The sequence below is a fragment of the Barbus barbus genome, assembly GCF_936440315.1.
Source record: "Barbus barbus genome assembly, chromosome: 49".
NCBI lineage: Eukaryota > Metazoa > Chordata > Actinopteri > Cypriniformes > Cyprinidae > Barbus > Barbus barbus.
This window is the reverse complement of record NC_136727.1, coordinates 14,011,044-14,038,577: the sequence shown is the minus strand read 5'-3', so window position 1 is coordinate 14,038,577 and position 27,534 is coordinate 14,011,044. Positions and strand designations below refer to the sequence as shown.

The 27,534-nt window shown below is 34.9% G+C and overlaps 1 protein-coding gene across 2 annotated transcripts; it reads right to left on the bottom strand.

Moving 5' to 3' along the window:
* Nucleotides 1–1,067: 1,067 nt before the first annotated feature.
* Nucleotides 1,068–26,110, bottom strand: LOC306867527 (coiled-coil domain-containing protein 50-like). 2 transcript variants are annotated; one of them, XM_079413203.1, is made up of 12 exons: nucleotides 25,799–26,110; nucleotides 19,307–19,369; nucleotides 15,159–15,288; nucleotides 11,066–11,156; nucleotides 10,721–10,817; nucleotides 4,778–5,575; nucleotides 4,355–4,479; nucleotides 4,217–4,261; nucleotides 4,028–4,132; nucleotides 2,963–3,057; nucleotides 2,778–2,881; nucleotides 1,383–2,691 (listed from the first exon to the last, which is right to left on the bottom strand). In XM_079413203.1, the coding sequence occupies exons 1-12, from the start codon at nucleotides 25,845–25,847 to the stop codon at nucleotides 2,672–2,674; spliced, it is 1,722 nt and encodes a 573-aa protein (XP_079269329.1). In that variant the 5' UTR covers nucleotides 25,848–26,110; the 3' UTR covers nucleotides 1,383–2,671. The 2 variants fall into 2 exon arrangements, with proteins under 2 accessions (XP_079269330.1, XP_079269329.1); XM_079413204.1 differs by lacking the exon at nucleotides 4,778–5,575 and having other exon boundaries at nucleotides 1,068–2,691.
* Nucleotides 26,111–27,534: the final 1,424 nt, after the last annotated feature.

Below are 27,534 nucleotides of genomic sequence, written 5' to 3'. Positions count from 1 at the left end.
GTTCTCAAATCACCTTGTAAGCGTAGCAGCATGGCAACAGAAGATATTTTCCCTACATGTTTATTGGACACATTTCAGGCCATGCCTTTCATTGGAATGCACCGACACTAGCATATTGTCATTCTCGAGAGCAAATGATGGGAGCGTTCAGCACTAGCGATCAAACACTGGTCTTATAGAGGCACTAATGCGATACAAAAAGTAGCTGCTGTCGTTAGTTGTATCTGTACAGGATGCTACATGTAGCCCGCACAATCATATTCCCATTCCCAAAAGCCAAGCGGAATGTAATCCCTTTTAAAACACATTTTGACGGGAATATGGAATGTAAGCGATGACTGATCAGTAAGAAGAAAAAAATGCCCTGATTGTGTGATGAGCATATGGCACTTTCCATAAAAAGGGTGCAAAATTGGTCTTTTTCAAGCTATAAATAAAGAGTACTTGTGAGTAAACTATTATATAAGCTAGATAAATTTTATAACTAGCATTAAAATCAAATGATTTTATCACGCAAAATCATAATACTGTTAAACCTATTTTAATTACTAACAAAACAAGTGGTTTTGGTGCCCAACTAGTAAGCTCTAACCAAAATGTAAATAAATTTAGGCAAAATGTGCAACATGGTTTGTCTATACCAGGGGTGCGATTGACTGTCCGGCAAAGTTTAGCTCCAACTCTAATCAAACACACCTGCCTTTAATTTTTCACATGATCCTGAAGACCTTAATTAGTTGCTTAGTTGTTTGATTAGAGTTGGAGCTGAACTTCGCCGGACAGTCGATCGCCAGGAACAGGGTTGGGCACCCCTGCTCTATACTATTTAAATGGTTTTTTTTTTGTGTGTATTTTCTGTTTGCTAGAACTAAACACTTGCCAAAAAGAAAAAAAAAAAAAATTGTTTTTACACAATGTAAAGACCGAAATTATGGTGACAGATTTGCTGCAAACTGCAAAACAAAACTAACAAACAAACTATACACACCAAAACAATAGAACAAACAAAAAGCAAAGAAGAGCCATGCAATAAATAAATAAATAAAAAACAAATGCAGTGGGAAAACAAACAACCAAAAATCAAACAATGAAAAAAACAAAACAAAAGCAGACAAAACAGTGCAGTGGTAAACAAAGCAAACAAAAAAGCAAAGCAAAACAACACGCTTCTAAAGGTTACACACTTATTTATTAATTTTTGCTTAAAAAAAAAAAAAATAGAATTTGGTCTCAAATTAGCAAGATCCAACCAACTGATTTTTTTGTATATTTTTAGTTCAGACTTTTTTTTAAATTTGTAATTAGTTTATTTTATGCTTTCTGTAAGAAATAAACAATTGCTAAAAATAAAAATTGGACAAATGAAGGTTTTAAATCGATTTAGACAAGTTCTAGGTAAAAAAAACAAAAAACATTTTCACTGATCTTTTGCTGAAGAACGCGCGCGCACACACACGTAACCTTATTTCCCCCAAGAGTTTCAGGCCCTATTTTGTACTCTATTCATAGAAAGTGCCAGATAAACGCCATAGTCATTGTTTGCTGCCTTGATCTGTTTGCTGGTCAGTTTTTATGTCCCTGCTTAAAGTAAGTTTGCCACCAAATGCCAAGCACTGCAAATCCGAACACTGATATATTAGCATGAATTGCATATGATGCAGCAAGCGAGAAAACAGTTTATGTCTGTGCCAACAGCAATGCTACTACATGCCTTAAAACTAGTTTTTTTAGTATTGTATTGAATTATAAATAAAACAAAATATATAAAAATAAAAGATGAGTAGAGATTTTAGTGGCCATTTTTTGGACAAGATTAATATAGACCCCATAGAGTTCACATTCAGCCAGCATGCACTTGAACACTGGAGCATATTAGTAGGTCATAAAGCACCTACGAAGAAGATGAGAGAATCGCTACGGACACTGCAGCTGAAGGGGGAAATATCACAAAAACAGGCACCCGAAGGCTGAGCGTCTCGAGCCCTAGCTGTACATGAGCCCACAGTATGCGTAAAGAGTCTCTCAAGAATGATAAGAAGCAGGTATCAAGCTGAGGTTGTCAGCGCTTCTTCATTTTGCCTTCATAAGACGTTGAGATATGTGGAAGCTTGCATCTCCAGAAATTGGATCGCTCCTGGTTTATGCTAACAGTCTCTTCAGATCGATCGGGGAAAGGGTAAAACAATCAGTGATTTAATAAAATAAAATATCTTCTCAAAATAAATCAAATATATAGCACAAAAGTGTGCTGTATATAAATTCAAGCACGTTTTCCATTTAAATAAAAACACAAGTGGAAAACCGCTGTATCCTGAACTCAACATGGAATCAAGACGAAGCTTCATTATAGACGCCAAGAGAAAAGGGATATTTGAGAGAGCTGTGCAGTAGATCCCTTCCTGTCCAGTCATCCACAATAAGACAAGAACATGAGAAGCAAACAGGAACTGTCCCTGTCATCCAGTAGTTTGTAGCTCCAGGGTAAAAGACTCTCACAACACGAAGAGACGACATCGGCTCATCTGATGCGATGAACCGAAGGAGGAAAAATAAAATAAAGTGTCAGTAGCTTCTGCCGAAAGCCTCAAAGTATTTCTGAATCACTTCTCCACTGATTCGCAAAATAAAGGGCCGAACGGACTCATGATTGGACAGCAGTGGAGGCTTATGGTCACTGTCTGTAGTAGGCACCTAAAAGGAGATAAGGAGATATAGACAGCCATATTTAAAAAGTTATTCGAATTTAAAGCATGATTTCTCATTAGTGCTATGTGAACCTTTGTACGCCGCCTCTGGTCTTGATGGAGGGCGAGGGGAGTACGGGTCCGCATACACGTAGCTCGGGTTTATGTTCTCGTAGTGCTGTGTAGGAGGTGGCGGCCTGGGGAGAAGAACCGAGAGGAACATGACTCCAGCAGGACTTCTGACAGCGTGAGTGTGTTAAAGAGTTGAGATGTGGTACCTGGCGGGTTTGTGGTTGCGTGCTCTCTGGTACTCGTCCTCTCTGATGCGTGGCTCTTCTCGTGTTCGTGGTCGTACTACTTCTTCTTGCACTGGCTAATGTGACAGAGCAGTAGAGAGTGTGTCAATAGTGTTGACAGGGTCAATGTCACCAGGCCCACATGGAATAATGTGGGTTTCAGCAGCATTAGCAGGCAACATATTGTCCATTTAACCCGCTTGAACATGTCATATCTAATACATGAATTTCAAAGGCCTTCAATGTTCTTGCTACCATAATTTCAAAATCTAAATTATTATTAATATATATTAATTTACTATTAAGAACCATAAATTACAAACCTAAATATAACCTAATAGAACCATAAATTACTAAATAACTATATTACTATTAATATAACAATAATAGTTCTATTAAAATTTCTGACACTGTAGCAATGTTCTTGCTACCATAATTTCAAAATCTAAATTACTATTATTAAATATTACTATTAAAATAACCATTAATTACTAACCTAAATATAAACTAAAACCATAAAATAAGATACATTTAAATAAACATAATAAAATATCAAATATCTATACTCGCTTATATTTACTGTATTATAACTTTTATATTGAACTTAGTTAATTGTATTTATTAATATTATTTTAATATTTAATATCTATTAATATTTCTGTTATTCTTTCATTAAAAATAAATAATTGCTAAAGCAAATGCTTTAAAACAGTGTTCAGTTTTATTTAACTTTTTAGTAACAGATTTGGTTCAACTGTAAAACAAAAAGCAAAGAAATGCAATGCAAAAAAACTAAATGTAAAATTTTTCCAAGAATTTGTTCATATCTACTTGTTATTTATTTAATAAATATAGTTAAATACATATAAACTAACAAACAATATACATCATTAATATAAATAAATAAAATTATAGGTTTATTACTTGCATTTATGTAAATATTTATCAATCTCCAAAAATAAGGTTTTAAAAGGTGGATGGATCACTATATTGACCGACCAGCATTCAAGACCAGAACTACGCTTAGGTGGAATGGATGTTGCTTACCTTATATTCCACCTCAGGCCGTCGTCTCTCCATCGCTTGTTTCTCCTTATCTCTCGATTTCTTATACTCCCTTTTCTCTTCCTCCAATAGCCGTCGTGCTAATTCCTTAAAATAGTCACAAAACAAATCGTAAAAAACAAGATGAGCGACACCCCTGACAGTGCACACAAACAACGAACCATACCATACCTCATCTTTTGCAACTTGAGCAGCTCGTCTGTCCAACTGACTCGCCTGTAAAAAAAAAAAAAAAAAAAAAAAAAAAAACACAGTTACATTCATGGATTACAAGTCACCAATAATTACAACCAGCGAGACTCAAGATACCTTTATTTCTTCTTCCTGTAGCTTGCGTGCCACCTCCAAGTCTATGAGCTCCTGGTCTTGTAGGTCTAAGTGGGCCAGTCCATGTGTTGCTTCCTTCATGCCATATTCTCCTCGCGACTTTCGACCTGCAGGGAGCATCAGAGGACATTAATCCATGTTGAAAGCACAAAGAGCGACACACTTAAACGATTCACACAGAACCTAAGCAGCCATTTTTGGTTTGGGATTAAGAAAGGAATGATCAGAAAGGAGCAGATTTAGCACACAAGGTTCCCCAAAAATTATTTTAGAGAGTCCAACAAAGACAAGAAACCCAAAATCACCAATGCATAGGAAAAAGGAAATATTGACGGCACTCCCACCACCAGATGGCACTGCAAAGTCCAAGAGGTTTCACTCAAACACATGGACCTCGGGCCATACCTCTCTCTCTGGGAGAATGACCAGGGGACTGGCCCTCGTTTGAGGTACCTCTGAGAACGGGCTCCTCAAACACCTCATTAGGACCTGACGGGAGCCTTGGCCTGTTCTTGTGATCCTCCCACTCCAGGCTTTCTTCTGACCATCCTCTAGTTGGGACGAGACTGTAATCGTCCAGTTCTCGCTCCCTGCTTCTGTGCCTCCCCCTGTTCCCATCTCTGCCTCGTTCTCTTTGCCTGTCTCTGCTACCATGTCCATGGCCGTTTCGGTCCATCTCCTGGTCCACATTCCTGCCCCTGTCAACACCGCTAAACAGTCGATCTTGACTTCTTGTCCGGTTGCGATCTCTTGTCCTTTCCTTGGCTCTCAGTCCATCCCATTCTTGTTCCCTGATACTCTCCTTGTCCCAGTCCTTGTCCCGGCCGGCAGAGTAATCCCTTGGAGGCCTCTCCTTCCGGTGAACCACTGGCTCCCGGTCGTCCCACTGATCTTGCTTCTTCCTTCTACGTGGTTCTGTGTGATCGAGATTGAGAGGTTTGTTTCTCTCTTTCGGGTGTCGCTCAGGTGAGTAGTACTCAAGGATCCTTCCCTTGCTTGGACTCTCCAGATGCCTAGATCGGCCAAACTCAACGGGCTCATATTCCGGATATCGACTACGGCTATTGGGATTTCTTTTTCTGTCGGGCTCAGGAGAGTTGTACGGGGAAAGAATTCGATTGCAGTCGTGATTCTTCTCTTTTCTGTAACCCGGAGAAGCGGAACGGGGTTTTGGCTCTCGTCGGTCCGGTGGAAATCGGGGGGCTGTGTGAAAGCAAGTGTGAGGCAAAAGGTAGAGTGCAAGAACAAGGAGGGAAATTATCCGGGTTAGTACACAAGGGTTAGTTCACTGTGGATGATGCAGAAAGTAAAATGGTAAATAAGGCTATAGTTGACAATTAGTACCAAGCCATTCAAATGAAAAAAAGTTACAGCCAAAATTAACTAATGCCATGCATGCCAAGGCCATGTGACTGCAGAACATTTAACTTGTATATTTAAGGCATTTAAACTATTTGTCTCATTTTTAATATAAAAGTATTAATACATAATTTAAGTGTATTTATATTTACTTAAAATATTTTTATTATTTACAGTTTGACAAAGTACTTTAGCAGCATTTTTTTTCTTTGCCATTTTGTCACTCATATACTATAATATACTACAACTTTGTCACACAGGCTGCATTTACAGTCCAAGTCTTAATGCACAGATCTGATCTTTTGACCCGCATGTTTACTTTCACTTTAGACACGACTAGTATCCAATATCTGTGTTTACATTAATTCCCGCATAAAATAATTGTTAGTGATCGCTTTACTATGCGCGTGGTAGAACTTCGGGTTTTATTTAATTGCTATTAAAACTATTTATATAATTCACATCGAATGGCCATTATTATTTTCCCAGTATGGACAACAGCTGTCATGGATATTTTGCAGCTCAATCTGACTGAACTCCAAACACCGAATACCCTGTTGTGATTTCAATGAACTGCATGTGTCTCAACACAGAGTTTTGGTGGAGAGAATAACAACAACGATAATAATAGTAATAATAATAATAATAATAATAATAATAACAACAATAACGATATGCTTAATGTATTGTTTAAAAAAAAAAGCAGTGTCTAAAAATTCTATTGTATTATAGTGTGTAAAATTACAAATGGAAAGTGCATTTGGCTGAGTGTTAATTTTGAATCCTGTTTACAGCAACTTCAGTTTAACACATTAGAAAAGTCTGCATTTTTCTGATTCACAACGTTTAATAAGGAGTAATATGTGGGTTGGGACTGAGAATGTTATTTTACGAAACAAAAATAAAAAGCAATCAAACAAGAAAAGGGTTATGTTATTCCAAACAATTGGCTGCAAACCAGTTTCTCTGCAGCAAAATATACAAAATTCTTCACAGATTTCTTAATCCTATTTCTACAACCAAATCTCAAATTAGCGCACATGGTAAGCGTTTATAAATAGGCTCGTGTATTTTCGTCCACATATGCCAATAAACCAAGCCTTTTGCATCCGTTAACTCTCCTACAACTATTTCTTTAATCACAGATTCATGCATCAAGGATTCAGATAAACACGTCTGATCTCCTCCCTAACACATATCCCTGCATAAGCACAGCCTAGGCCTATTTGCTAGCATCCTGGCGTGAGAACGGAACCCAGCTATGCAGTCACAGTTCGAGAGGGAGAGAAAGAGATAAAAATACTCCCTGAGATGCTCAATCTTTTATGTTGTGCCCTGTAGGTGGGTGCTAATCTCTGTTTTTCATGGCAGAATCCTTACAACTTGAAGCAATGCATTAGGTGCTAAAGTTTCAGTCTTTAGGGTTCAAGGGTTTCATTAAAACAAACAATTCATTAAACACCCATGAATGAGAGACTTGAGCATGTTTAATGAGGCAAACAGACCCCATGGGGTACGATACCGGCTAACCAGCAGGAGACCCTAAACACATTCAAACGATGGCATGAGAGAATGATTACATAACATGTGAAAGCAAACAGTTAGAATGCAAACTGTGGCACGCAAGGGCAGCCATGCAGGGCAGGTGGAGTAAACAGATGCCGTGTTGACATGAACAACTTGCATGTCGAGTTTTGTAGCATTTGTCGTTAAATGGTAACCCATTACGAATGCAAGATGGTCTGACAGTGCTATTTTAGATCCTTTCCAAAGTTACCTAATGTTTACTAAACAAACTTAAGTTGCAAACTAACATGCGGTCAAGTTAGCGGACATGTTTAACTTCACAATAAACAGATATAAGTTTCTGGAGTGCTTGGGGCTTGAAATGCGTGTTAAAGTACCTCTATTATGGGTAATGAAAGGTTCATATTTTGGTTTTGGGAGTTCCCAACAACAGGTTGACATGCATGCAAGGTCAAAAAACACGTTCATTGTCTTGTTATATGCATTTATTTTTATCTTATTTGCTCAACGACTCCCCAAGCGATTCATTTAACGATTTGTTTTCCCAAACCCCTTCTTTGCGTGACGCTAATCTGCGGTGATTGATCTCATTTTCAGTTCATCTTGCCTGTAATGCCTGATAAAGCTGAGCGCAGTGCTGCTTTGTGTACAGCGTTACCGGGGAAACCTCTATTTTTCTGCTCCAAAAGCGGCACCTAGTGGTAAAGAATGAATTTGCATTTTCATTCAGACCAACTCAAAGACCAACAAGTGAGCGGACAATATGCTAATGTTTCATGTTGATGTCAACATGAAACAGCTTGGGATTAATTTTAAAAACGACTAATTTCAATGATTCAGAGTCGACTCTTTCTTTTGAGAGACAATCACTTTATACACGGTGCACTTTCAGATGTAAAGCTTAGAGCTGTGTTACACACTGCATGAAAGGTCATTTTCAAAAATCCATAATAGGGGCACTTTAATTACTGTAATTGCTTCCTAAGGCAAGTACCGCTGAAAGAGTTAAACAGGAAAACGCAATGTACGGCTTGCCGTTTGCACAGGAATGTCAAAATGCCAGTGTCCTACTACTGGCTGACTCTCATAATTAGTTTTTTTTTTTTTATTTGTTTGTTTGTTTTTTACAATTTCTTACATTTTAATGTTAGTATTATCAGATTTTATCATTTTATAACATACACTGTTATATTTCTGTATGCTACAAAATATTAAAATGCTAAAAACTCAGTACAAAACTATACATAATTAACTCATTTGTTTTTGTAAGCATTAAGAAAATTATATAAAACTGCTGATGCAGTTTTTTATGTGTCTATCTGTTATATATATATATAACAATATGGCTACAGGATGCATAAACAGTGTTGTCATTTGATTTAAATGCAATTTAAACTATTTAATAAATAGAAATGCAACTAACTAAAATTACTAATACTATATATATATATAGTATTAGGGATGTGCGCTACGACTAATTTGACTGTCGTTTAAACACAGGTTTTGTATCCGACTAGTCGACTAGTCTAAAAGCTAGAAACCCCCCAAAAAGTGTCAAAAGAAGAAAACTGCGTGTCTATATATAACAGCCTACACTTCAAATACTGTCACAATGTCAAATCCCTCAATGAATTCTGCTAAAAACAGGTCACGATTATGCCGTATGCTTGCCTCGCATTATTTAATTTTAGGCAGCTGTTAAAGAAAAAAAGGAAGAGCATAATTTGCACTCAACAAACCAGTGCATAGCTTATTTATTCAGGATAATGGAGCAATGCAGAAATGGAAAATCAATCAATAGACTGACAGAATTCTTCATCTTCATATAACGTTAGCCAACACATTAAAACGCAAGTCAAAAACAATAGGAAAGTTTATCAAGGAATAGCATTAAAACGGATTTTAAATATGTAGGCCTACTTCATGTTGGCTATATTGTCTAAAGACAAAATCCTCATTTTACTTACTTACTAGAGGCGATTCTGCACTTGAAAATAAAAGCGCTCGGCAGGAACTGAAGTCTCAGGCACGCAGAGAGATAACTACAAGCAAGCAGACAGTTTCGAAAAGAGCCTGGAAATCCCGTACCACCACCGAAGTGGGTGTTTGTTTAGAGGAATGGACGGCGCAGATGGGATCGCGAACCGCAGCGGGAGGTTGTAGTGTATGACATGATTGACATATGCTGGCTTTGGCTAGCCTCCAAGTTAAAGCATAAGTAAAGTTATTGTAAGCCAATCTGACATTACACAGTTTACACACAACTTTTCCATTTCCTTCTAACATTAATTCAAAAGAATCCCACACCTTGCTGGTCTTTTGCGTCGTCATTTTTGAGCTTGCCGCAACTGACATGAAGAAAACGCATGCGAGGTCTGAGGTAAAAATGTAGTTTCCGCCCAGATACGCTTTTAAAAATGTATATTTCTCATATATATATATATATATATAAACACACATACAAACAGTGGTGTGAAAAAGTGTTGGCCCCCTTCCTGATTTTTAATTTTTTTGCATGTTTGTCACACTTTAATGTTTCAGATCAAACAAATTTAAATATTAAATCAAAGATAACACAAGTAAACACAACATGCAGTTTTTAAATTAAGTTTAAGGCCCTGTGTGAAAAAGATGATCTGAAACATTAAATTGTGACAGACATGCCAAAAAAATTAAAATAAGAATAATAATAATAATATAAAAACTATATATATATATATATATATATATATATATATATATATATATATATATATATATATATATATATATATATATATATATATATATATATATATATAAGTGAATATGAATGTGTCTAAGTATTATTTATATACAATTTTATTTGTATTAATATTTTGGCTTTAATTTGTGCTTTTATTTTTTTTTACTTAAATTACTTTTTATTTCAGTTTTAGTAATTTGAGTACTTAAATGTCAACTTTCCATTCAGTAACCAGATTCAGTAATTAATTCACGCAGAATTTTAGTTATTTTAGGATTACTTATATACTACAAGCATAATAAATTTGAATTCGTTTTTATTTACATTTTTAATTTTAGTGATTCGGTTCTGTACTTTTGTCATTTTCTATTTAAGCTTTATTTCAACAAACAAACAGTTTTAATTCACAATAACAAGACTTCTCAGAACTTGTCTTTTGACTGATTCATTGCAAGAAAGTCATTTGTTCGTGAATCAGACTACACTGCTTGTGTTTGTTTTTGCATGCGACGAATGAAGACGTGTTTTGTCCTTGTGTTTCATGGTATACAATGAATTCAGACTTCAACTTCCCTGCTGTGGTAAAACGTGATGTGGGGCTGTAGATTCAGAGAACAGCTGTGCAGGAAACCTTTCCCAGCAGTCAAATGTGTTTACCGATCCAAACCCACATATTCTTTTCTCCAAACCCCATCTTTCCTTGATCGCAGACCTTCCACCAGAGGGCGTCTACACACCTTTATCATCGTAGAACTCCTCGAGGTTTCCTTCCACCTGCTTTTGCCGTTTTCTCTCCTCTTTCATCTCTCGCTCCTGCAGCTTTCGGGCGATGGCCTAGTTGAACGCATACAAACATGAATTCAGAAGTATGAGTAAAGGAAACAAGCACCGCAATGCTGTAACAGTCATGGGTGTGGATACATCTATGCTTTTCTTATGACCAACACAGAGAATGCGAGAGTATGCATTCTCAAGTGTTACAAACACAATGAAGTCATGTGACTGCTGTGGGCGTGGCTAAACCGCAGCCGCACTGCTGACCGGCCCGAAGCGAGTGTGTGAATGCTGCGAATGGCTCTCACCGCATCTTTCTCCTCCTGCTGCCTCTGTTGTTCAGCCTGCCGGACCAGTTGTTCTTGAATCTCCTGAGCCATTTCATTGTCGATGCGTTCCCTGCCAGGACACAGGGAAAGAAAACACTTGAGTTTACACACTGCAAGTTCTCACATCAGCCACAGTGGCTCTCACTTCCTGTGAGATGATGGTGTTCTTGGAAGACTGTCTGCAGTGCTTGGTTAAAAGGGTTACAGAGTAATTATTATCTAGGGCTACAAAGATCATAAATTTCTGCTAATGACTAATTGTCATAAAAAATAAGTGTGATTTGTGTTTTAAGTGCCTTAGGTAGCTGTCAATTATTCACATTAAACTTGGAATCATACAAAACCCAGTGGTATTTTGTAGTATTTTATTTATTTATTAATGTTTAGCAGTTTTTTTTTTTTTTATACCTTCAGAATATTTTTTTTACTTTCAGTTTAGTTAATTATAGTAATGTGTTGTGCTGTTGGCAAGTTTAAGGTTTTTTTGTGTGTCTATCTTTAGTTTTAGTAATTTTAGTACTTAAAATATTTCAGTTGGTTTTATTTCTATTTCTTGCATTTAATATATATTTCAGGTTTACTTCAATTAGATATTTAATCGTTTTTAGTAGTGCTGTCAATCAATTAAACATTTTAATCGAAGATGTCATGTTAATCACAGTTATTCTACTTTTTATTCTGTTGTTTTAATTAGAAATGATAAAAAGCTTATAAATATATTTTTTTGAATTTGACAAAAGATGACATACATTTAATAAAGTTAGAAAACCCAGGTGAAAAACAAGTACACTTCCATAATGCACTTAAAGTGCTCTATTTTCGCGCACTAATTTTGTACTTGATATACTAAAAATGATCCTTTAGTACTCCTTAAGATAAACTTAAGATCATCTAAGTGTACTCAACTGTGCTATTTTGAGACACCATGAATATGAACTAAAATGCACTTTTAGCATACTATCTTTGTATTTAAAAAATGTATTTAGCTACCACTTGTAGTACACTTGAGTGTACTAGTGTATGAAAGATGGGTTCAAGCTAAATACATTTTTTAAATACAAAGTATGCTAAAAGTGCATTTTAGTTCATATTCATGGTGTCTCAAAATAGCACAGTTGAGTACACTTAGATGATCTTAAGGAGTACTAAAGGATCATTTTTAGTATATTAAGTACAAAATTAGTGCGCGAAAATAGAGCACTTTAAGTGCATTATGGAAGTGTACTTGTTTTTCACCTGGGAAATGCCATTACAAAGGTAAAAACAAAATTCCCTGTAAATCACTTTAAGGAGTCAAATATCACCTCGTAATGGGAAGGTTCATTTTTGATTATTGATTTGAAGGTGCTCTTAAATTTTTGACCATGCTCCTAAATATTTTAAATTAGGAGCACAAGCGCTCCTAAAAAGAAAAGCGTAGAGCCCTGTTAATTCACCAGTAATTAGTAATGTGATTACCATTCAGACAGTACTTAGTAAAGCAATCCCATTACAACCTAGCTAATGTAATTAGTTTGACTAAAAGACAAGTTTAGGCAACAAGCTTTTCAGTCAAGTAGCATAGAAGACGACAAAACAATTTTTAAAATAAGAGTTTTGATCACCAAGGCTGCATTTTTTTTTTTTTTTTGCTCAAAAAAAAACCCAGTAAAAACCGCAATATTGTAAAATATTTCTTTAATTTAAAATAACTGCTTCCTATTCCTAAAATGAAATTTATTCCTCTGATGCAAAGCTGAATTTTCAGCATCATTACTCCATCATTGTCACATGATCCTTCAGAAATCAGTCTAATAATGCTGAAAATAGTTGTGCTGCATTGTTGTGTTTAGCATTAGTATTAATTTCTTTTAAAAAAATCCCCAAATACTTGTCTTAAAATCCATAACAGTATCTTCTGCTGGCACACTAACTGCAGTATTTGAGCTGTGTAACGCTGAAACTGATCGCATCAGCTCAGAGACCTTGAGACGTCGCCCAGCAGGAAGGAACACTTTATCCGCATGTATCATGAGCAGAAGTCAAAACATTTTCATGCCACAGTGCAATACAAGACGACACAAGGCCTCGGTGTTCAGACACAAGCTTACAGCGCAGCCAGAGTCAAACTAAACTCACATATTATGTTTCTGTATGTGAGGCAGAGACACAGCTTTACACAATGTCAACATCTGAGTGGCAACAGCAGTTATCAAGGACTGATAATGCTAGTACACACTCCTACAACAGCTCTTATCTCAACAGACAGCAAAACAAGCAGGATTTCCCAACTGGCTCTGCAGAGACTGATACTGCTAAGAGTTTGGGAAGATATGAGAAAAGAACGACCTTCCTTTCCAAACAGGAAGAGTACAGTTTGATCTTTAGTAGGGATGGGCGATATGGCCTAACACATTTATCACGATAATTTCAGGTATTTATTGCGATAACGATACAAATGACGATATACTGTATATATCATTAGAATGTAAATATAATACGTATGAATAATTCCATGCAAATGTCAACCTTACCATGAAAAAATGAAGTTTTTACCAAAAGAACAAAACCCTGTTTGAGTTGTGCGTTTAGGTCTGTATTTTACTGCATTAACGTGCTTCAATAGAAATTTGAAGGAAATCGCTATGTTTATCCACCACATATGAGAGGTGGACCTATAGTAAAAATACATTTTCATTCGACTGTATGTACAAGACAGCCCATTTTTAAATTTATGTCAACAATAAGTATTTTGTAGAAAGATGGAGGCCTGTCTGAAAAGTAAATACACTCACTTAGTCTGAACAGCCATGATTTTTGGATTTATAAGGTCTAGATTTATGACGTCAGGACGCTTCAGCGCTGTGTCACGTCCGTAACGTAAGATTAAGTTCATTTCATATAGTAATTATTAATGCAATTAACTTGAAACTTTCTGTACAAAGCCAACTTATGGCCATGCTAATTATGATCAACAGCTCATCTCCATGAATTGCTCTTATCAACCATAATAATGCGTGACGCTTCATATTAAATCATATGCATACTGGCATGCATGTTTACCACGTTGCTGATGACAGAAAGCCTGTGTATGGCTATACTGCTGTGATCTGTTTCAGGCTTTCCATATCATAACATTTTAGAAATTAATTCATTGTAATATTTCAGAAATTGCATATTTAACGAGAAAATCGCGGAGATTTAGACTGCTTTGCTGTTTGGGTCAGAAATGCACAGGCGGACTGAAGGAAAAATCGCCAAAACTATTTTAAATGTCATATAATGTTCATTGTTAATATTATTATCTTATTTAAACTTTTTATGCGTTTCAAACAAACTTGTGTCGCTATCTGTGTTGCATTCATGCAGAGAGCAAGATTTTGCGTGTTCGGCACGCGCATGCTGAGTGCGACGCACGCTCAAGATGTGGGCTAAATCATTCTTATGTGTCTACATTTTTTTTTGTTTGGTTTTATTTTGCATCATTGCATGTTAAAAAATAATTCACTATGTTAGATGCAAAATGCTAGACTGCGAATAAGATTAGCTACAGTTTCACATTTTATAAATATTTGAACAATATATTCAGCATATTTAACAACCTGTTTTGTATCTTTATTTAATGCATAAGCGATTTATTAAAACAAGTTTATGAGGCTATGCTCTAGAGTCTAGACTATTATTCATATTCAAGTGTTTATGCGGAAAAGAATGCGCATGCATGACAGTGAGGTGCTCGCGCGGATCACTTGCATTTTTTCCTGATAATGAAACAACTTAAAATAATAATAATAAAAAAAGAAAACTTAAAATTGGGGCTCCTCACATGCATGAGAAATATATCTCAGGGTTCTACGCTTCTTTTTCTTTTTAGGAGCTCTTGTGCCTTGAGCGCTTGAGCACTCAAGTGAATCGGGCGCGCACAAAACTACGTCATCAACTAGACTTATCGTTATTATCGTGAGGAGACAAATTTTTATCGTGAGGAGAATTTTCAACGGTATATTGCAGATGATAAGATATCGCCCATCCCTAATCTTTAGATGATCGCCATCTTTCTGGTGTCTCGTGGTGAGGGTTTCAGGTGACTCACATGTGACGATGTTGTCTCTGGCTCACGGCTTTGGCCCGCTTGTCCTCTTCCTGCTGCAGACGTTTGGCCACCTGCAGGTCCTGCTGCACCAGGCGGCTCTTGTGGACGTTGGATGCCAGGTGACTCTCGACTGGAAGAGGAAAGGAAGAGAAACCTGATGTTTAGATGCTCACTTCGAAGCATGTCTAATACAAATAATTGAAACACAAGGGTTGCACTTTATTTTACAGTGCGTGTACTTAGATGTACTTACAGTGTGCCTACCCAAGAAAGTTCTGGTAATACCTAGTAACTACATGGGGTAGGTTCAGGGTTAGTACCTAGTTAAGTACATTGTATAAGTACAAGTACATTACTATACAAGTACATAGTATGTACATGAGGGACAGGACTGTAAAAAAGTACCAACAAAAGATATTCCAAATAGCCTGTGCATCTTCTGATATTTACACAGATATTTCTGATAGTTATACAGATTTGTAAGAAAACATGTTAAATATATGAAATAAATAATTTACTGAATAATATAAATCATGGAATTAGTTTTGAAATTAAATACACTGTATTTAATAATAATACATTAAACTGTTAATTAAAGGGATAGTTCACCCAAAAATGAAAATTGTGTCATTTACTCACCCTCAAGTAGTTCCAAACCTGTATGAATTTCTTTGTTCTGCCGAACACAAAGAAAGATAATTTGAAGAAAGTTTGTTACCAGGCTGTTTTGGGGCACCATTGACTTCCATAGAAGGAAAAACAAATACTAGCGGTGCCCCAGAACTGCTCTGTTTCCCACATTCTTCAGAATATCTTCCAAGACATGCATACAGGTTTGGAACTACTTCAGGGTGAGTAAATGACAGTTTTCATTTTTGGGTGAACTATCCCTTTAATACTAATTTTATTATTATTAATATTATCCTTATTTTTATTATTAGTAGTAGTAGTAGTAGTAGGAGGAGGAAGAGTGGTATTTTGTATTTTTTAAATATTTATATTACTACAAAACAATATAATATTGATAATACTATAATAGTCGTTATTTTTATTATTATTAATATCATCATTACTGACTAATCACAGAATATTAAGTCAAAACTCATTTAGAAATTGAGTATTAGTAAATTGTTTACTTATTCATTAATTAATTATGTGCTTTAAAACATTCATGCAAAACTGACATTTACATAAATGTTCGTTGTAGTTATTTTATTATTAGTAGTAGTGGTATTTGTATTATATATTACTTCAAAACATGCAATATAATAATTATTATTGATAATACTGATATTATTATTATTGACTAAACAAAATAAGTTAAAACTAAATCAGCAATTTATTATTCAGTCAATTGTTAACTTGTTAATATTAACAATTATTAGTGCTTTAAAACATTCACAGAAGACTGACATTTACATTGATTTTTCAGAAAACTCAATCCATGAATAAATAAAATCACAAATCAGTGAAAACTACCAATGCAAAATACTAATAATGTAAATTGAAAATAAGAACAAATCATTTTTTTTCAGAAAACTTATTACATGAATAAATAAACCACTGAATAAATTGTTGAAATTTTTACATTTTAGTTTAAAAATTTAAAAGTGCGTGTATAATTTTATAAAAAAGTAACTATTCATAACTACTATTATTATTATTAAACAATATTAAAAAGAAGTGAAAACTACCAAAGCTAAATAAATAATTTAAAATAAGAGCAAACATTTTTTTGTACATTCATTTTTGTAAAATTAGTAAAAAAAAAAAAAACTTATTGACAATGGAAAAAAAAACCCTGACAATTCAGTGACCATGTTAGATCATATATAATATGTCATTGCATATCACATATTGATATACACGCAGCTGAGAGCACATGTTCTGAAATGGCATCAAAACGCAAGGCTGTTACGTGGACAAGGCAGTAAATCGCAGACACTGACGCAATTCTAGCCGACACAGTGCATCATCTTCCCAAAGTCTGAACACTTTTATTGATCCTGTGGCTGCGAGTGCACGCTAGTTTTTAAGAAAGAGCACCAGAAAGAAAGAAAAGCAAAAAACTGAAACATTTATGATACCCGATGTCAGTCAAGCTAGCAACATTTTCTACAAGGAGCCATTTTGAACGTTAAATAAAATCGAGAACGAGGCATTCTCTGGCTTTCATTCGCTGAAATTCTTTCAGCTGGGACATGAAAGGTCAGGCCTGTTGATTCAATGGTCAAAGAAGCTGCTTTGCTCAGTCATCATAAAAAAAATCATCTTCTGAACTAAAATAAAGCTAAGCTGAAATAAGATGAAAAACTTAAACGAAAATTAAAAACGCTGCCTTGGCAACTAATCTAAAATTATTGAAGATCTAAAATTATTGCAACTGATAAAAAAGCTCTCCTGCAGTGTTGATATTGTTAACTAAATCTAAAAATAAAACAATTGCAAATCGTTTAATTAAAAAAGCTAAATGGAAAGAAATATACTATATGAAAACTGAAAGGTCAATGAAAATTCTACCTTGGTAACTAAATAAATTGAAGATCTCAAATTATTCAAACTAATTAAAAAATAGTGCTGTTATTATAAAACTAAATACATCTATAAAAACACATAAAAAAATTATTTAACTGAAAGGTAAAATGAAAAACTTGTTATAATGCTGACATGGCTACACAAATAAGATGAAGATCTAAAATTATTCAAACAAAAATCAAGCTAAACTTAAATAAATTAAATTCTAAATATGAATAAATAGTATACTAAATAATACTGCTCTGCTGAAAAGGAAATCAAGTTTTTAATAAAGTTTTAGAAGATGATGTGGTCAGATTTTTAAGAAACTCTCATGGGTTCATTTATAGTATTGATTCAGCAGATCAAAGTTTTGAGATCATAAAAAATATGGATTTGCTAGAAGACTTCAGAATAACTGAATTTCACAAGAGAGGAGTTGTTTCTCTAACACCTGCCCACGTATCAGCTCTAAACCAGGGAGTTTTCAGATCTTTCCAACACCATATTGTTGAAAGAATCTGCTTCAGGAAAACACAATCAGATGCTTTGTCTTTAAGGGATAGTTCACCCAAATACGAAAATTCTGTCATTAATTACTCACCCTCATGTCTTTCCACCTTTTGTTCATCTTCGGAAACACAAATATTTTTGATGAAATCTGAAAGCTTTCTGACTCTGCATAGACAGCAACAAAACTGAGACGTTTAATAAAGATATTATTAAAATAGTCCACGTGACATTAGTGGTTTAAACAATGTTATGAAGCTACTTTTTTGTGCGCAAAGTATACACTCATGCATCGTGGTACTGTCGTGAACGTGCGACAAAGACTGACACGGAAGAGAAGAAATTGTTGGAAAAAGTTATTTTTGTTTTCTTTGCGCACAAAAGGTATTCTCGTAGCTTCATAACACTGGACTATTTACCGATGTACTTGCTACCTTTCTGGGCCTTGGTAGTTACGTTGCGGTCTGCTCTCGGATTTAATAAAAAACATCTTAATTTGTGTAATACGGGTTTGGAAAGATATGAGGGATAGTAATTCATGACTGAATATTCATTTTTGGATGAACAATCCCTTTAAGGAGTCGTTTCATTAGAAAAATTGAAGCATTCGAACTCGGGACGTCGGTACGCAAGTCACTTTAAAACTAAACAGCTTTCTGTTGGTCAACAGGGAACTTGCATAACCAACTTTAACCCGTCTACTTGTGGAAACTTTAGTTTCGCCCTCGCTTGAAACTTCCAAATGTGTGGATTCCCATTGAAACTGATTTCAAAAATTCACCAAACAACAGTAAAAGTGACCACACTTTCACCATCGTGTCAAGAGCCCTTTATCTTTTTCAACATGATTTCCTCGTACACAAGTCGTGCTAAAATAATCAATATGATGGCATGCGTGATCTGTGGTGAAAGTGTAAAACCTCACACTGCAGTTAAAAGGGAAAGATGCTGAGATGAGTTTGGACTTTTCTTTACGATGCCATTCATTTTTATGCTCTGGGAAGGATGGGGAAACACCGTAGTGGCTTTGAATGACTCATTTGGTGTCAACAAACAGCTTCAGAATTACAGGTCATAACTTTCCATGCATTAACGTACATATAAGAGGGTATGAGAGGACTTACTTTCCTGCTCCTGAAGGTTGTGGGCCAGACAGTGGTCTTCTAGCACGGCAAAGTCCCGGCACACTGCAGACAGACAGAAAGAAAGAGATAAAAATCAGGTTATTTCCTGTTAACACGTCATAGTTTCAACCCACACAGGAAGTTCACAGCGCATACCTCAGAACAACGGATTTAGGTGAAAATTTTATCACACATGAGTATTTATCTGTATGTACAAGAAATTATCACTTTTATTCAGTGAGGATGCATAAAATTGATCATATTACAAAAGATTTCCATTTCAAATAAATGCTGTTCTTTTGAAATTTCCATTCAAAGTAGCCTATCACCGTTCAGTTTCCATAAAAATATAAAGCAGCTCAACTGTTTTCAACGTTGATAATAATAAAAAAGTCTTATTGATCCACAAACTATCAAATAGTTCTGTATCTTCCCATTTTTTCATTTATTTTTTCAATGCTATAGAAGCAGTGGAAGCTATATTCTTGCCAAAATGAATAAAATGAATGAATAAATTTAAAATAAAATCCCTCATGAGCAGTAAAGGCTGTATTCGGGGCAAAAATGAAAGATAAAATAATAAAAATGCCATTTGAGCAGTAAAGGCTATATTCCTGGCAAAAATAAAAGAATAATATATATATATAAATAACGCCAATAATTTTTGCCATAAATATAGCCTTTGTTTTCTTTTAAAGAAAATAATTAAGAAAATGGCATATGAGCAGTAAAGACTTAATTCATGGGGGGGGGGGGGGGGGGTAATTTGAACGATAAAGGCTATATTCATGGCAAAAATAAAACAAAATAATAAACAAAAAACCCATATAAAGCAGACTTTGTTCATAAATAAATACATTAAATAATTTCCATTTAAATAAATGAAATTCAATCATTAAAAAACGACAATTCACACACACCTCCATTTTGATAACATACAAATTCTTTAATTTAAAACCCTTTTAAAATCAATTTAAGCTTCCAAATATATATATCAAAGAAAGATGCTTGTGCAAAAGGTACATTTTTTATTTTTTAAAGAAAAACAATTCTGTGGAAATTCTGGGGGGTTTGTAGAAGTCTGAAACTTCAGCGCAACTGACCATTATCAGCTCAGTTATAAATACAACCCGAGAAACTGAAATCATGTCCTCCACATCCGCTTTATGTCTGATTCTGCACCTGGCAGCCTCCCAGATGCTTAGACACGCTTCAAAACGCAGGTGGAGAAGCCATGAAATCCACGCATCACCTTAATTCGTGATTGACAGCACAACAAATGCCTTAAAGCCTCTGATACAAGCTCTGATAACCTAAATCAGATAAAAGCAACTTCTGCATTTCAGCCTGCAAGGACAACTGCACAACTGTTTCTGGGAATAGAGCATGATTAATATAACCAAACACACACTCCAGTTTCACACTGTGTGCTACAGTCATGAGGGAATTTAATGGCAGGTTTAATAATGCAAAAAACTGTTAGCGTAATCCTAATTTGCCTAGGAATTTTCCAGTGTCTGTATGTTTAGCTGAGGCGAGACGAGGATAAGATTAAGCCACTTCTGCAGATCAGTGACTAAAGTCGTCGTCCATCTGCTGCTGATCAGCATCTTGAGCAGAAGAGCTGCAGAACTGAGACCACAGGATATTTATGGTACTAAATGAGGAACCAAGAGCAAAATTTACATTTCGTAAAATATCCTTTGCAGTCTACTGGCTGGTGAAGCCACGTTAAGACATCTCAATGCCCTATCTGACAGGATTCGGAGAACGGTTGAGGATCATTTGGCAGGAGGAACCAAGAAAGTACAAACTGAAAATAAGCATCTTGGTGCTGACTGTGCATTCACTATAGATTTCATTTCCTTATGCATGGAGCCTATTTTAGAGGGTTGGAGGCCAATTTGTTGAATCTGTACTTGGTTATATGGCAAAGTTATGGGCTTATCATTATGAGAAAACTGGATATATGACAGTTAAATATTAGTGGTAAACACACACATATATATATATATATATATATATATAGGCCACAGGGCCAGGTTGACAAATTTGAGATGAGAATGTTTGTTTTCAATGTTTTTGAGCAAACTAATTAAGGAATTTATATTTATATTTATATTTATATATATATATATATATATATATATATATATATATATATATATATAGATAGAATTGAGGGGGGGGGGGGGGGGGGGGGCATCTCCGTGGTCAAAAAAAAAAAGACAAAAAGCATCCCCTCTGTAAAACCACCATCCCCCTTACCATCCCCTTTGGATTATTAATTTTGTGTATTATCATGTAAAATTTACGCACATGAAATGTTAAAATTCTCTACTTATGATCATTTACGAACTAAATAATGGCGATTGGCCAATCAGAACTTTGTACTGTAACAAGCTAAGCACAAGCAGAAGCAATTTCATAATTTTTCCGCGTAAAATGGTTCAAGCACAACTTTTGAAGTTCTTTAAAAAGACAGCAGAAGCTACGATTTTTCCTTGATTAGAATTTAAAGACATTCTCCTAACATAATGCACAGTATATGTGACTGTGAGGGACTGAGAGACGATAGGAGAGCTGACATTATCCAACTCTGAGGGAAAAAAAAAAACCCTCGAGAGTCCAAAAGCATTCACTGTGCGATGAAACCCATTAGAATACAGTTAGGTTACCCTTATAATTTCAGCAATGAAACAAAATACCCATGTATGAGTTTACGTTTATATTCATTGATGCAGAAGCAATGTACTTTTCTGAATATCAGCACATGTGCGCGAGGCCGCAAGCACAAATGTGTTATTAGTTGTATACAACAGTGCAGAGCAACTGTGTTCCATTCCATGAATGAATCTGCTTTTGAACGAATCCAGTGAGCCAGAGAGTCAACGGCCCATTCAGATGGTCTCACTTCTTTCGTTTCTAATTGAATCAGCTGTTTTGAACGAATCGTTGATATGAATGATTCAGTAAGTCATTTATTAAAACAGGGACTTGCTGCCACCTACTGGTGGTTCTATTGTCATTAATTCATGACAGACCTAAACCAGCCAAGGTGCCAGCACAAAAACACATTCTGCAAAATATTGTTTAATTACCAACATTGACCAAAATTCGGCCCCAGAAGAAGAAAAAAAAAAAAAAAGACATAAATAATAGTTCATTTAATAAAGCTAATTTTTTAATTAAGTAGAAAGTAGAAAGCTTTTTAAAAAATTTGATCAATTTAGCCACAGGACACCAAACCCCTCACCCCCACACATCCCCCCAGAACTTTTTTCTTCAATACGACCACTGATTACTCCAGTTTATAGTGTCACATGATCCTTCAGAAATCATTCTAATACGCTGTAAAAAAAAAAAGAAAAAGAAAAAAAAGTTGAGCCAACTTAAAATTAAGGCAACCAGCTTCAGCAGATTTTTGAGTTGTCAACTTATTTTTGTAGGAGATTCTCAACTTTTTGTTGTATAAACTTAAAACAACAAGTTGAGAACTCAAAAATCTGCTGAAGCTGGTTGCCTTAAGTTGGCTCAATTTTTTTTTTATACAGTGTATGATGATTTGCTGCTCAATAAATATTTATTATTAATACTGAAAACAGTTGTACTAATTGATATTTCGTGGAAACTGAGACTTTTTTTTTTTAAAAGGATTCTTTGATGAATAGAAAGTTCAAAAGAATAGCATTCATTAGAAATAGAAAGCTTTTGTAGCGTTTTAATTGTCTTTACTGTCAATTTTGGTCAACTTAATGCATCCTTGATGAATAAAAGTTCTCATTTTAAAATTAAAAATAAAAACAAAAATCTTACTTATCCCCCTCCCTAAAAACACACACTCACACACACACAAAACCACCTATTTTCCACATAAAAATATTAGACTACCACATGAACTCAATGTATTACACTATGTTTGTTTGCTTGTTTTTAAAATCTATGGTAAAGAAAAATGTATGGTAATTTATAATCAGATTTTTACAATTAATTTAGCTCTAGTTATATTTGGTTTAACAAAAACACTTCCAAAGTGTTCACTAAATACATAAACAAACAAATAACCATAAATTTAAAAAATAAAGTTTATTAAAAAAAATACTTTGTTTCTCACAGGGTTAAACCCAGCACAATCTAATAAAACATGTTTCTGGCATAACAGATTTTTACAAAAATAACATGCTGGTAGATCATGCCTAATATTAAAAACTTGTGGGTGATACCATATACACCATGAAATAAATACAGCCCAAAGCAACACAAACACTATGACATCAATTAAAATGTCTGATTCATTAAGAATGATGATCCTCGAGGCCCTACAAAGCAGCACCCGAGCAGCGACAGGCAAACAAGTAAGAGCAACACAAGGAAAAGCTGAAAGCTCTCCAAAGCAAACACGAAACCAACGCTGAACGCATCCCAGGAGGTGTTAGCTAGGAAGCAGAAACAGCACATTTTTAAGCCAGCACATTTTGCAGGCAAACATCCCTAACTTCGCCTCCAAGAGCAAAGAGCAGCTGCAACACAACAACAAAATCCACACGCACAAAACGACTGAAAACAGAAACCACAAGGACATTCTTCAAGGAGAAACAAACAAACTCGTGAGAAATGTGGTATGTTGCTCGTCTTCATCCTTTTAATAAGTTGAAAACATCCAGATGCACTTCCGCTTGAACATGTGCAAACTTTTATGTGGTACCAAATACTACCACATTCTGAAGTTTACAGCCAATTTTTTGCATTTTTACAAAATGTTTGGACCTGAATATCAGAGTAATACAGTTCCTAAATGGGTTCAATGATTCATAAGGTTCTCGCATCTTGAGACCAACAAATTTCATATGCAGGGAGTCTAATGGCCACTTTCCACAAATATGGGACACTTTGTTGCATAAAAGACTTCTTTTAAGCATTAAAGACACAACGTCATGTTTGCTGTTGTATAAACTAATAAGATATATTTGATAAACAATTTTATCCATTATAAAATGACTCTAGCTCAAAAAAGTAGACATCAAACGTCATTAAGAATTTGAATTTGGCCTGTCCCACTATAGAGTTCTCAACCTTCTGTATTTAACCAAAGTGTGTTTATTTTATACTAAATTACCTAGAAACCAACATTTGGTCCCCCACCCCCCAGTTACAATTACTTAATGTTTAAAAATCAGTTATAATAACTGCATTTGCATGTAAAGTAGCTCATTTTAGACACATCAAACTCCTTAAAATTTGTGAATTTGGACTATCCCACCTCAAAAGGTCTTAACCTTCTTGGTCATATTTAAGTTTATCTAGAAACCAACATTTGGTCCCTAATCAGCCTGCATTACTTGATTTTTGGATTTCAGTTCTAGACCAATAACTGAATACGCATGAAAAATGGTTTGTTTTAAATGGTTTAAATATCCTAAAATTGTTAGCTTGGCCTGTCCCACTTAAGAGGTCTTAGAAAAATAAATAAATAAATAGAAACCAACATTTGGTTCCCAATTAGCAAGAATTACTTAATTTCAGTTTCAAACCAATAACAAAAAATAGCTCATTTTAAACATAAGTCATTCAAATCATGAATTAAATATATTTTCAAGAATGCTGGCAACCAAACAGTTTAAGGTAGCATTTGACTTATTTCCCATACTACGGAAGTCAATGGCTACCATTAACTGTTACCAACGTTCGTCAAAATATCTTCTGTAGTGCTCAAATGAAGAAAGAAACTCATACAGGTGGGTGAGTAAATAATGATATGATTGTATTTTTTGAGTCAACTATCCACTTGTTAAAATTTATTATTTTAAGTGAAATAACTAGAAACCTACATTTGGTGCCCAATTAGCCACTAGCTTTTGAATTTAGGCCTCAGACTAATAATTGAATCTGAACCTCAGATACTATCACAAACTGGGCGGAAATGATAGGGTCTGTAAATCCTAATCCACCCAAAGCATCAAATGAGGTTAAAATTAGTGGGTTGAAATCCTGAAAAGCTAACCGTTTTTGTTTTTTTCCCTTAATAACATGGTAAGTCAACAGCTTGTGTTGCACCACAGTCATCTTCAGTATGCTGAAGATTTTCATGATGACTTTCACAACACATGTGCCAGCATTCACACTGCTAAACACATACACACATACACACACACACCACAGCAACTAAAGCTAGCGTCAGGCATCATCACACGCTATTACATGATATTTGAGGCAAAACAGGCCCGAATTTAATCGCTTTCTCTTTCTATATCAGATATATTTCTATATATTGGCTCTGTTTAACTTCTCCCTTCAGTAACATAAATATTTCCGTAACGTTACATTGTATAAGGTAACCACTGTATTGAGTCAAAATAACAGTTTACCTTCATAATTCTCCACAATGTAATATTTAACCGTTTGTGGCAGTTTTGATTAGTGTGAAAGGCCGTAACATTGGTTTATTTTAACGCAGTAACACAACGCCTCATCATCTTCATCTTCCTCACTCACCCTCTTTAACGCCAGGCAGGTTGTTCTGATCAATAGTAAAATCAGCCATGTCGTCGGAGTGTAATGTTTCTCTGGGATTTCTAAAGGTTATTGTTTGACAGACTGGTGGCGGTTTCCGTCAGATAAATAAATCCCGATCGATGTCTTCGCTAATGTGTCGCTCTGATTGGTTTCTGTCGCCAGCCGAGGTTTCTGTCCCTCCCTCTGCTCTGTACCCTCAGCAGATGAATACTGTGAGCTCTCTCTCTCTCACACACACACACACACACACACACACACACATCACGAAAGAAAAGCTAAGCTGAGCTGTGTGTGTGTGTTACAGGGCGGGACATGACACGCGCGCACGCGCTCACATTCTGGCACGCAGTGAAGCGCGCGCGCGCACGCGAGCAAACACACACTGAACCTGCGCAGTCCTCAAATTCCTTCAGAAGTAGGCTACCTGGATGTTCTGTACATATTTAAAAACCTGGTTATTGTCGTTGTTTATGTTTAAAATGCAGGCCAACATAAACACTCTGATATTGATTTGGTTACTTTAAATCACTCTTTTGCTTTTGGAAAATGCAGCTACTTAGCTACTCTGATGTCAGCATTTTAAAATGATTCAAATTAAGGATGCCTAACTATGATGCAAATTATAAATGTTACTATAAAAAGTTATTATGAAATATTACAAATATAAACATATTTTATGGTAAATATAGAGTAATCAAGAACATATTGACGAATTAGTTGTTATTATTATTATTGTCATTGATGTTATGGAAATTGTAAGAAAGATTAAAAGGTAAAATACCCCATTAAAAAAAACTCCAAAAAAAATCTGATAAATGATAATTATACAATGTATTTGAATTATTTATTATCATTCTAATTAATTCATTCATGCATTATAGTTTTTTTAAAAATCAGTTTCGATCAAAAAAAGTTTTCCTTTACAAAAACATCATTATACCACCAAAAAATATTTTATGATGAATAATAAAGAGTACAATATTTGATGAAATATTATTTATTATTATTGTTAAGAAATTTTTAAATTATTTTGTATATATATATATATATATATATATATATATATATATATATATACACACAAGTTGTATATATGTGTTATTATTATGTCAACGATATAATGGTTGACAGAAACTGATTTTTTTTTTTTTTCAAGTTTTATTGCAATTAGAGTTTCTATTGGATGGACAATGCATACCTTACTTTCAAAGTTTAAATGATAAAAGAAAATCATATACACACACACACACACACACACACACACACACACACATATATATATATATATATATACATACAGTGCCTATAGAAAGTCTTCAGACCCCTTAATTTTTTTCACATTTTTTTGTTGCGTTATGTTAAACTGCTTTAAATTACTTTTATCCACATAAATCTACACCCCACTCACCATAATGACAAAGCAAAACCCAGATTTATCACAACTTTGCAAATGTATTAAAAAGCAAGCACCGACATCTTTTTGTGCTTGGTTTCCCTCAGATTGAGGATTGAAGGGATTGAGGTTCATAGTTATCTGGGTGTATTTTTGTAAATTCCAATCAGGGTATTGGAAAATATATATATATACAGTGGGGAAAAATTATTTGATCCCCTGCTGATTTTGTACGTTTGTCCACTGACAAAGAAATTATCAGTCTATAATTTTAATGTTTATTTGAACAGTGAGAGACAGAATAGCAAAATAAATAAATAAA